We start from the raw sequence: 12,043 nt of genomic DNA on the forward strand, positions 1-12,043 counted from the left end.
TACGTGCTTTCGAACTGCTAGGTTGGCAGAAGCTGGGACAAGTAACAGGCGCTCACTCTGTTACACAGCACTCGGGATTCGACCCGCCAAACTGCCAACCTTCTGATCGACCTTCCTAACCCACTGAGCCACCACGTCCCTAACTTCGGGTAATCCACCATTAAACCTCACCTCTGCTACTATGTGGGTGTCTGATAGCCAGCCACGCCCAGAAGGATATCTGGGTTTTCTGAATAAGCAAGGGACAGACATTTTGCAGCCCATGCATCAGATCGCTAATGAGGATCCAAGATGTGTCCACAATGGCTGTTTGCCTGCATGCGGCAACCAGGTTGGGCTTTGGGACTAGTCAAGGTTGAGGCTGTGGTCTTGACCTTAGCCTGTTGAGGGCTACACGTTACCTGCTAGGCTTCCGTCTTGACGCTGTCTCTCCTTGTTTAAGCAGCTTTGAAAAAGGGCAGCCAGCTTAAGAGACTTTGAGCTCTGAAAAAACGGTGGGTTACAAATAAATAGAGACCCGTATTTCTGTTTCCACTCTGACTTTGGTTTCTCTTCAGATTGTATAAACCTTCTTCATTCAGCAGCAACAATGGGTTTTGGCTCCTGATTTGTCTCGCATTGTTTACCAAACATATTAAGCTACCGGTTGCTCCAGTTCCAATTTCCCCCTGGCCTGAAAATTCAAAGTGGGGTCCAATCGTCTGTCTAAATAAGGAACTGGAGTGTACCAGTATATGCCTGTTCATTCTTTATGCCTCATGTCTTCATTCATAAACAGAGGGCTGTTTCTTTCAATAGCCTTCAAGTCGCTTGCAGAGTGCAGTTTAAGGCAGACAAAGAGCAGGGGATGTGCAAACTTGGCTTAGCTTTGGCCTACCTTGATTCATAAATCTTACATTCAAGAGAGTCTCTTTTATAAGGAGACAGGATTCTACACCACTTTGTAAAGGATAAGAAGATAAGAGAATGTGACAGGAAACAATCCTAAACCTATGAAACAATGCATGAAGGGTTTTTTGTTTTGTTTTTTACTACAAGGATTAGTTATTGTTGTTGCCTTTAAAGTTCATATACTGTCTTGTTATTTTATAATTTGTATATATAATTCTTGTTATGTCCAACTTGTATGGCCAATAAAGAATTCTATTCCTATTCTATTCTATTCTATTCTATTCTATTCTATTCTATTCTATTCTATTCTATTCTATTCTATTCTATTCTATTCTATTCCATTCCATTCCATTCCATATTTACTATTCTATCCCATTCCATTCCATATTTTCTATATTCTATTCTATTCTATTCTGTTCCATTCCATTCCATTCTACTCCATTCCATTCCATATTTTCTATTCTATTCTATTCTATTCTATTCTATTCTATTCTATTCTATTCTATTCTGTTCTGTTCTGTTCTGTTCTGTTCTGTTCTGTTCTGTTCTGTTCTGTTCTATTGTATTCTATTTTCTATCCTATCCTATCCTGTTCTTCTATTCCATTCCCTATTCTATCCTATCCTATCCTATCCTATCCTATCCTATCCTATCCTATTCTATTCTTCCTATCCTATCCTATCCTATCCTATCCTATCCTATCCTATCCTATCCTATCCTATCCTATCCTATCCTATACTATACTATACTATACTATACTATACTATTCTTCCATTCCATTCCCTATCCTATCCTAAATTATATTTTATTTTCTAACCTATCCTATCCTATTGTTCCATGCCATTCCCTATCCTATCCTATTGTTCCATGCCATTCCCTATCCTATCCTATAGTATCCTATTTTATTTTCTATCCTATCCTCTTATCCTATCCTATCCTATATTCAGATTGATGTCACTGGATAATAGGGAAAATTTTCTTAGTTATGTATATTAAAAATTGTGGTTTTTTTCACTCTTTGTTTTCACTTAGTATACAGATTCTTAGGACTCTTTCCCAGCTGGTAAGTTTGACTTTATTCCATTTTAGTGCAAATGAATGAAAAAGTAGTCCGAGGATCCAGATATTTTCTGAGAGCTTGGGGAAAGAAAAATCTGGCGACACTGAATTTAGCCTCTGGAGGAATTTACAGTGTGAAATTTTCCCCTGTATTCCCCAACACTATTTTAAATCTATTTAGAGAACTTTTGCTATTCAAATTATTTGGATCAGGTTACAAAGAAATTATCTGCGGTTCCTAAACCAGTACCCTTTTTTCAATAGAAAACCAATAAAATGTCCTATTTCATTGATAAAACTGATTAATAAAATTAATCAATCTGATGTAATTATTTACATGACCTCCAGAACAATGTATTAAAATGCCCTGTCCTGATATGACAAGGATACTTAAAATAACACGGACTCCACAATTTTAAAATTAGGTTAATGCAATCCCTGCTGTGCGTGTACAAATATAGGATATCTCAGCAAATGTTCATTTGTATGTACTCCGGTGGGACATTTTTATGATTCCGCTGGGCTGCAATAAAGTAGGAATAAAAATAGGATTCGAATAACACGTTCAAACCACTGTGCTGAATCCCTTTTGCCCTCTTTCCATGTTACAAAGTGCATTCCTCAACCTGCATGAACAATAAGCCTACGTTTAACCTTTTTTTAGCTTAGAACGCAAGGGTGCGTAATGTGAAAGGGGCAGGGCATGCTCCTGGCATCTTTTCCAAAAGTCACTCTTGAAGTCTGCTTTCTAATGTGATGAAGGTGAGAAATGTCACACGTGCAAAGGAGAGTTATATTAACCAACATGGTATAGGGATCGTATGTTGAACTAACAGTCTGGAGAACTCAATTTACTCCCCCAGCCTTGAAGCCCACTAGATCAGGGGTCTGCAACCTTGACAACTTTAAGACTTGTGGACTTTAAGACTTGTGGACTTCAGCTCCCAGAATTCTGGGAGCTGAAGTCCACAAGTCTTAAAGTTGTCAAGGTTGCAGACCCCTGCACTAGATGACCTTAAGAGGCTGTCATTTCTCAACCCATCTCACAGAGAGAAATTAGGAGGAGACAGGGCTACTATTTTGAATTCTTGGAGGATTTATGGGTTAAAAATCTAACCAATAAATGCAAACAAAAATGAAATCAATCTAATTCAGTTCCGATCCTGCCCATTTCTTTGTCTTTGGTCCTTTACTTACTAAAATGCATTCAATCAAAAACAAAAAAACTGTACGCTCTACTGTCACCCAACGAAAGAAGCAGCTTTAGCTGAGAGCATGCAAGAAACCTGTAGACGAATTCTTTCAATCAAAGCAGAGTTTGACCAAAGTCGTCTCACCTCGCTGGAGTAAAGCTCTTCAAAATGAGTCTTTAAGTCGGGTCAAGAGTCTTGTGCAAGCTCAAACATGAGGAATGGGAATAACCCCTCTTTCCTGTCAAAGACAAGCTCTCCAAAGAAACGCAGACTTACCAGAAAGAAGCACCATACACAAAGTGAAACAATAAAAGGATTAAAATTCACAAAGAGGTAAGAAAACGGGTTAATCTGGACTCTGATGCAGTGGAATTGAACAAGTGTAAATATTTAATGACTCGGAAGCCGAGACACTTCGCCCTGTAAAGCAAAAATACCAATTGTGCATTTCTGCAGACAATCCACCAATCAGAAGCAATCTTTCTCCTGCCCAAACGTGCCAGGATAATTTAGCATTAAGGAGGCTATTAAATCTGTGTGTGAAGCAACAGAAAAAGGACATCACAATGGAACAGGCGTAACAGGCTGCGTATCTCCAGCTGGCACAGCCATAACGGATCCTGTATTCAGATGTTATTGTATCTCGCCTCTACTAAATCTAGACGGCAAAGTCCTGAATCTGGCCAGGATGGAGGCACCCCAGCACGGGACATGGGAAATGTTAATTAGCTAGCTGGACTGAATGGCCTTGCGCATAGACTACCCTGGCAGTCAAAGACAGGTTATTTCAATAGCAAGTTGGAACCAGGGTAAATCCAAATGTTCAACTGAAAGACCATCAAAGACCCCATTCAATGTTCCTCCTCTGGCTCCGGATATCAAGAACCATTCTGAGAGTCACCAGATAGCCCTCACTAAAGGCGAACTTTGACCTCAGGAGGGATTCAAACATTTGTGGCCGCCCAATGACAAAAGCAAGGAGAGATCAGAATGACACGACTGACTCAGCTGAGGGTGGTTTTCTTGCAGATATTTGATGACACAAACTAGGTAACATCATCAGGGCTGATGTTGTTAGCTAGTGATGAGGTTACCTAGTTTGGGTCATGAAACATCTGCAAGAAAACAACCAAGCTCAGAGAGCACCAAGGAGCTCACAGTCCTCCACCACCTCCACCTCTGTTCTAACACGGATGATGTTTCCTAGATGGGTCATGAAACATCTGCAGGGCAACCACCCAGCTCAGGTAGCACCGGGGACCCCTCATTTCAACCCTGAGTTACAATTATTCTCCTTTACTGCTACGACTCACCTGTAACTCGGACTGTAAAGTTCCGGAGCGTTTCCACCGAATGCCTCTTCCTACAGCTGTACAGGCCTGAATCATTGTAGGACACATTCATAATCCTCAAGAGTTTTTGCCCAATATGAGTCCGGTTGGTAGGTGAAATCCCAACGCCATCTTTATACCAGAGGAGAGATACAGGCGAGTCTGGAGTATTGCACTGAAGTTCAACTGTATCGCCACTTCCAGCCACCAGTTCTTCGAGCAAACCCATTTCACTCCTTAAATCATCTGCAAGAAAGGTATTTTGAGAAAGATAATCAGGTTCTTGAGCCTTTCAGATATATTAAATCAGACTACAATAGCACTGATTGTGAACCACCAGGTATGTTTTTCATTCATCGCTTCCTGAAATTCTACCTCTGGACACAAGATCCTGCTTTTTACAATAAGTTTTTCAAGACATGATAGCAGCCTTCTAGTATCTCAGGAGTCGCCACAAAGAAGAGAAGGGGTCAAGCTATTCTCCAAAACAGCTGAAGGCAGGACAAGAAGCAACGGATGGAAACTAACCAAGGAGAGAAGCAACCTGGAACCAAAGAGGAATTTCCAGACAGTTAGAACAATTAACCAGTGGAACAACCTGCCTCCAGAAGTTGTGAATGCTCCAACACTGGAAGTTTTTAAGAAGAGACTGGCCAGCCATTTGTCTGAAATGGTATAAGGCTTCCTGCCTGAGCAGGGGGTTTGGACTAGATGACCTCCAAGGTCCCTTCCAAATAATAATAATAATAATAATAATAATAATAATAATAATAATAATAATAATAATAATAATAATAATATTATTATTATTATTATTATTATTATTATTATTATTATTATTACTACTACTACTATTACTATTTCCTTGCACCAGTTTCAATGACAGTGAAACAGTGGAAGAACAGTACTCAACATATTTGAGAATCTCTGCACTGACAATAATAAATTGTTCTCCCAGGAGATTACAGGTTGCCTGCAAACCTACCATATTTCTCTGAAAAATTAAGAAAGCTGCATATTTTCCTGTGCTAATCGTCCATAGTAACACATGAGACAACAAATAGGATTGGATCCGACTTCAGCTAGAGCAACACCATCACAATTCTCTTTCCAGTTTCAGTTTTGGCTCCTGAAGCATTTTGTATGTTCTCTGCACAGCCTCATATTATTAGTAGGTTGGCCAAGCGTCAGATATGAACGCTTATAATTTCATGGGTGCTTTGTCAAGATTCCTAGTCTCTGAGAAGTCTTATACCACATGGAGCCTTCTCTAAAGTTCTCCTCAAACGTCCCTCTTCCAAGCCATGAATGGCTGGTCACAAGGGAAGGGATGTGTCGGGAGACCTAGTGTACCAATTGCAGATACTCATTGATCTGCAACGCAGATACTCATGGGTAAGTATGGGGCAAGACTGAAAGTCTGCTGCCATTTTCCCTCACATCTAAGGCACCCGGACCGAATGAGTGGAAGAATCCAAATGTTTGCAGGTGCCACTAAAATGTGGCAGTGAAAGCAACAGGCCATAACACATTTAACTTTAAAACATCCGTTGGAAGCTTTCCCTCTCACGTTGCGTCTCTCAGAAGAGAGACGTGACAGTTCCACAGAGTGCCAAGGGGAGGCTTTTGTGTGGCTGGCCGTGGTGTCAATATAGACAGGCGCTATTGTTCTTAAAAGTTCATTTCAAAAGCAAGCGCTGCATAATGGCTGGAGAGAAGATTTAGCGCCCACCATCCCTCCTTAATTTTTCAGTCCTCAAAACGTGATTAACATGCTGCCTGCTCTGGGCCACTTTGCAAAGGGTCTTTTTTCCATCTCAGCTCTTCCCCCCTTCAGTTAGCAACTCTGCAGATAAATGTTCTCTGTTCTTATGGGTCTCCCTGCCCTTTTGTCGCCCCTCAGATTAAATCTTCCCTTAAAACAGGCAGCTGGCACCCAGCATCTCAAGATGAAAACCCAGGATGCTGGAGCCCCCCCCCCCAAAAAAAAGCTTCGTTAGGAAAAAGAAGAACATTTGGATCCTTCAACAAAAGGACACAATGGCCAAACTTTTGCTTGGCAAGCTAATTGAAACGGAAGCCACCACGGTCCAGAGCCAACATCTAGGGCCAAACCAGGAAAAGGGGGTGGGTGGGGAGAGAAAAAGAGCTAGGGGCTTAATTCCATTCAAAAACCAGCTTCCAACCGGGATTGTGCTCAGCCCACATTGTCATTCCAACTACAACTGTCCTAGTTTCAGTGTGAAATTTACTCTCCAGTGCACAACGACTGAAAATCAGCATTGGCTGCAGGGCCCACAGAGCTTGCAGTATTTTTTTTTCCACCGCAAGTAAAAGAGAACTTTTAAGAAGCATAAAAGCCCTGAAAGTCCTGGCCTTGCTTCCCCCCCCCCCCAGCTTTCCATCATTCCCATTCTTTCCAAAAACATGTAATCTCATTGTCACTTGAGTACATAACAGTGTTTTTATACTTGCCCAGGCACAAGAAATAATGCATCTAAAATGAACAGCAGGACATAATGAGATGGAAGCAAAGGGAAAACAGTGGTAAGATTTAAAACATGAACAGGTTTCCAGGCCAAGGTCTAACTCTAAGAGGTTCCTTTGAACACATCGTAACTTCTTTATGATAATAGGTCCTGTGGTTTCTATGCAAATCTCCCTCTGAAGGAGATAAACGTCAATCAGTCCGTAAGAACATCAATGCATGCTGAAAAGCTTACAGTGGGCTGGGACCCCGAATCTTGACCACCATAATGTTCTCTTTTTATTCCTTTCTAGAATCTAGGCTGGAGGAGAATCACAATAGTGCAAAACTGGCACTTCCAATTCAGAAGACTGTTAACGGTTGTTAGCCCTGAGTGCCGCCGGGAAATTTGGCCCAAATGTGCTTTTCCAAAAGGCAATTGGACTTTCTTGATATATTTTTTTTTAAAACTTTTCACTTCTCATCCAAGAAGCTTCTTCGGTTCTTTTTGGATGAGAAGCGATACGTTTTCGAAGAAAAAGAGAAGAAAGTCTGGTTGTCTTTTGGAAAAAAGACAAGCATGATCTGAATTATTGAGAATCTCCATAGACATAGAGAAATATGTCTTGAGTATTTTGAGCACCTCGTTGACCTAAATATGGGCGAAATCTTTTGCCTTTATCAGCAAAGAAGCTTGGAATAGCTATATCAGTCTCCCTTTAATTCTTTGTCAGCCATCCAAATTTATTTAATACATAAAGGTAAAGGTAAAGGTTCCCCCGCACATGCGTGCTAGTCGTTTCCGACTCTAGGGGCTGGTGCTCATCTCCGTTTCAAGGCCGAAGAGCCAGCGCTTGTCCGAGGACGTCTCCGTGGTCATGTGGCCGGCATGACTAGACGCCAAAGGCGCACGGAACGCTGTTACCTTCCCACCGTAGCGGTCCCTATTTTTCTACTTGCATTTTTACGTGCTTTCGAACTGCTAGGTTGGCAGAAGCTGGGACGAGTAACAGGCGCTCACTCTGTTACGCGGCACTCGGGATTCGACCCGCCAAACTGCCGACCTTCCGATCGACAAGCTCAGCGTCCTAACCCACTGAGCCACCGCGTCCCTTCTATTTAATACATAGAGAAATGTATTTATTTATTTATCCAATTTATATATTGCTAAGCACATTGGTTTGTGCTTAAATTGTAAGCCGCCCTGAGTCTTCGGAGAAGGGCGGGATATAAATGGGATTAAAATAAAATAAATAAAATAAAATATATCCATTTTTCTCAAGAGAAATGTCTCAAACATCCCAGAGAATAAGTCGGGAGAATCTTGATCCATGAAGGGGATGTTGAGAACTGACTTTTGGCGAGTTTCTTTCTTCAGAAGTGGACTACTCAGAAGCGCTCTAAGAGAGTGGAGTACCAGTTCTGCTCAAGGCTCATCTTCCAAGTCTTGCATTCTGCCTTTCTGTAATTCTCATGACAAGGAGAACTCTTTGAGGCATTCACAGGTATGAAGGCCACCTACTTTGCATCTAAAGCCCGCCTTGCATGCTGTGCCCATCAGCTGAGCCTTGAAAAAGTAAGGGATAGCGCCAGGGAAGAGCCCCCAAAAGGCGAGGCTTCTTCAAGTTACAGTCAAGTAAAGTAAAGTGAACATGCCAACATTGGAACTCTGGCATCTTTCCCATTTTGGGTGTGAATTCTATGCGCCTCCTTGGTGCAGAGATAGCTCATGTAAAGCTTTAAAGTTGAGTCCTTTGTATTCATTATTCTGGACTCTATAATTATCCTCTAATAATCCTAGATGAGATATATATATGTATGTATGTATGTATGTATATGTATGTATGTATGTATGTATATATGTATATATGTGTGTGTGTGTGTGTGTTTGCAAGTATACCTTTTTATGGATTTTACCTCAACGGTAAGCAACGCCTTCCATTATTTCTTAGACCACCGTCTCTTCTGATGCTTTCTATTAGTCTTCTGCTCCACCCCAATTTCCCAATTTCCTGTCTTTTTAGAAATGTCATTTACTTTTTCCTTGAACTCCCTTAGATAATCTCTAGGCAAACAACTATAGAGTCCAATGCCTGGTGCTATCAAAAGACATCATAAAGGAGGGAGGTAAATCATTTCAATGTGAGTTAAAATGCATACATTCCAACGTTTGAGGAGAGAGAGAGAGAGAGAGGGAGAGAAAAGAGAACAAAGAAGAAAGAGAAAGAAAGAAGAAAGAGAAAGAAAGAAAGAAAGAAAGAAAGAAAGAAAGAAAGAAAGAAAGAAAGAAAGAAAGAAAGAAAGAAAGAAAGAAAGAAAGAAAGAAAGAAAGAAGCTATCTAAAATCTGAGTAACCACAATCTTGGAGGTGGCTCTCCATCTTGTAAGGATTCGGCCCCTGTTTACCAGCAATGCCATTTCAATTTCAATGGCTTTGTTCACCCAACACCCTCATTCGTGGTTAACCGAAGTAAAGTTAATGAAGTAATTCAGCTGCTTTGCTCAACACAAAGAATTATAAGCTGGTTGAATAAGACACTGAGCCACAAACTCAAGAACTGGGCTTTAGCCTAGTAAGTTATTAAAACCCAGCCACGGAGAAATAGAGACCAATTACTATGCCTGTTGCTCTCTCACCCTTCCAAAATTCCTTTTTTCCACGTAATTTTGGCTCTCCACTCAAGCGGTTGCAAAACTAAGGGCCAAGGTCCACATAACAACTTGCTCTGCTCCTGTGTGCTGCCTCAATGCACCCCTAAGTTGCAGAAAAGGGTGATTCTACCATTAGATGTACTTTCAGCACTGAATTAAAAATGCTACATTCACTTTCTCTATTCCTGGTTGATTTAACGCTTTGATCGAAGATAATTGTCAATAATAAAAGTATTTCTGGCTTAAGATAAGAGTCTGAGGTCCTTGCAATTTATGTTTCCAAGGGAATAACAATTTAAAAAACCCATCTAGTGCTAGCACTAACTACCACTGATTTTATGTGAAAAGTCTGCAAAAAAAAACCAAGAGAGCACCAAAGATTTCCTCCTCCTCCTCCATCATTAAATCTCCCTTAGTCTTTCAGCTCATTTCCAGGCTGGAGAAAAGCAGCCGTTCCACAGGCTGGACTTCACACTTAAGAGAAATGCTCGGATGAAACCTTCCTGGTGCTTCTCTACTACCACGCAAGGCGGTTCCCAGATAAAGTTCAAGTAGGAACATGCACGGAAAATGTAAAGGATCCCAAAACTCATCCATAATCACTTCACACAAATATATTTGGTGGATTTCCACAAACATGTTCTCTCTCAGTGTCCTCAGTGAAATACTATTTTAATTATTCCAAACTTTGTTGTTGCGGTATCCTTCATCAGCTTCTCTCTGTTAATCACAGTCTTCGTCATGGACACAAAATGGAAAAAGGAAAAAAAAAAAGAGTTGCTCGTAACAAACAGCCTCACTCGTGTAGTTAAAAGCTTTTCATTCCCCACAGAAATTACAGAAGAACAGAGTTGGAAGGGACACTCGGGGTCTTGTAGTCCAAGGCCCTGTTCGGGAACAATGGGAACTGCTCCAGGGAAGTTATTTTGCTTTCCATTCTCTCAGTATTAAATTTCCTCATCCTTAAGATTTCACACATCTCCCCACGCCAATCATTCTTTTCCTTTTAACCCGATTGCTCTTTGCAAGATTTACTCATTCGCTAGGTGCAATACAGTGGTCATTATTTGATGGAAATATTAACTTTAAAAAAAAACACCTTTGTTTTTTGAGACACGGGAGGGACACAAATAAATCCGTCAGCTGAACTGTTCTGTTTGGTGTTCTGAAAGTCAACTCAACCTTTAAGAAGAGGTCCCCGATTCCCACCGCAAACAGCCTTCCACCTCCTTCCCATTCACGGCTGCCTGTTTTGGGAAATTTCTGCCGAAAGTACATTGCGTACCACCAGCCTTCTCTTTTGTATGCTAGGTAAAGATGCAGGAGACAACACATTCCTTTCACAAGGACACAACGGGGCCTTCTGTTCCCGAGCTCATTAAAACGGTGTTTTCAGACTTCAAGTAGCCGGTGCACCTTCTTGCCTCCGAGGGTGGAAGCCGCTGCAAATTATATTTCCTGCCGTGTCGCTGCAGCCTGGACCGTGCCTACAGCATTCGTAACACTCATATTGTGCTGCCGTACAGGCGTCTCCAAAGGTGGCAACTTTGTGGACTTCAACTCCCAGAATTCCTCAGCCACGCTCAAAGTTTTGAAGTTGTCACGTTTGGAGAACCGCTGGGCTGCAACATGGGAATCCAAACTCTGTGCAGGCAATCCTCAACGTAAGACCACGACCCAGCCCAAAACTTACCTGTTGATAAGTGAAACATTTGTTAAAGGGATTCTGCACCATTTTACAACCTTTCTTGCCGCAGCTTTTAAGTGAATTGCTGCGGTTGTTAAGCTAGTCACCCGGTTGTTAAGTGAATCCGACTCCCCCCCAACTTTGCTTGTCAGAAGGTCGCGAAAGGGGATCACGTGACCCTCTTGAGTACACGCCAGTTGCCGAGCATCCCAATTTTGATCGCGTGACCCATGGGGATGCTGCAATGGAATGAATGAATGCATGCAGTGAAAAACAATTATAACTCACTTTTTTCAGTGACGTTGTAACTTCGAACAGTCACTAAACAAACTGCTGTAAGTTGAGGACTGCCATATTTCTTCCTCAAGCATAGGAAACCAAGCTGCTGTTAAGTCAAACTCCATTCTCACAACCCAAATGCAGAAATCTAGCAGTTGATGAGCATCTAGGGCAGGGGTAGGCAACTTTGGCTCTTTTGTGACTCGTGGACTTCAACGCCCAGAATTCCTGAGCCAGCATAGCTGATCTAGGGGGGGAAAAATGAACCCAACAGTCTATCTCCCACGACCCGAGAATATTAAAACAGGGAAATATGCTTTGAAGCCAGTTAGAAGTTAGCGCAAAAGTTATCTGAGCTGCTCTGAATATTTAATGTTACAGATTTTCTTGAAGACTAGCTAGCTTTCCAAAAGTGCCAAAGGACCATCGCATCAAACCTGACTTTTGAACATCAAACTGTGCTCTCCACACAGCAGGACTAGAA

The 12,043-nt window shown here is 41.6% G+C and overlaps 1 protein-coding gene across 1 annotated transcript in view; it reads right to left on the reverse strand.

Annotated features, from left to right (window-relative positions):
* FGFR3 (fibroblast growth factor receptor 3) overlaps positions 1-12,043 on the reverse strand; it is a 63,059-nt gene that overhangs the window by 34,242 nt on the left and 16,774 nt on the right. Inside the window, exon 2 of the mRNA XM_081328052.1 lies at positions 4,457-4,720. Within this exon, the coding sequence (XP_081184178.1) occupies positions 4,457-4,720 (264 nt within the window). The remainder of the gene's footprint in view (positions 1-4,456; positions 4,721-12,043) is intronic.

This window comes from Vipera berus (genome assembly GCF_964194415.1).
Source record: "Vipera berus genome assembly, chromosome: 4".
NCBI lineage: Eukaryota > Metazoa > Chordata > Lepidosauria > Squamata > Viperidae > Vipera > Vipera berus.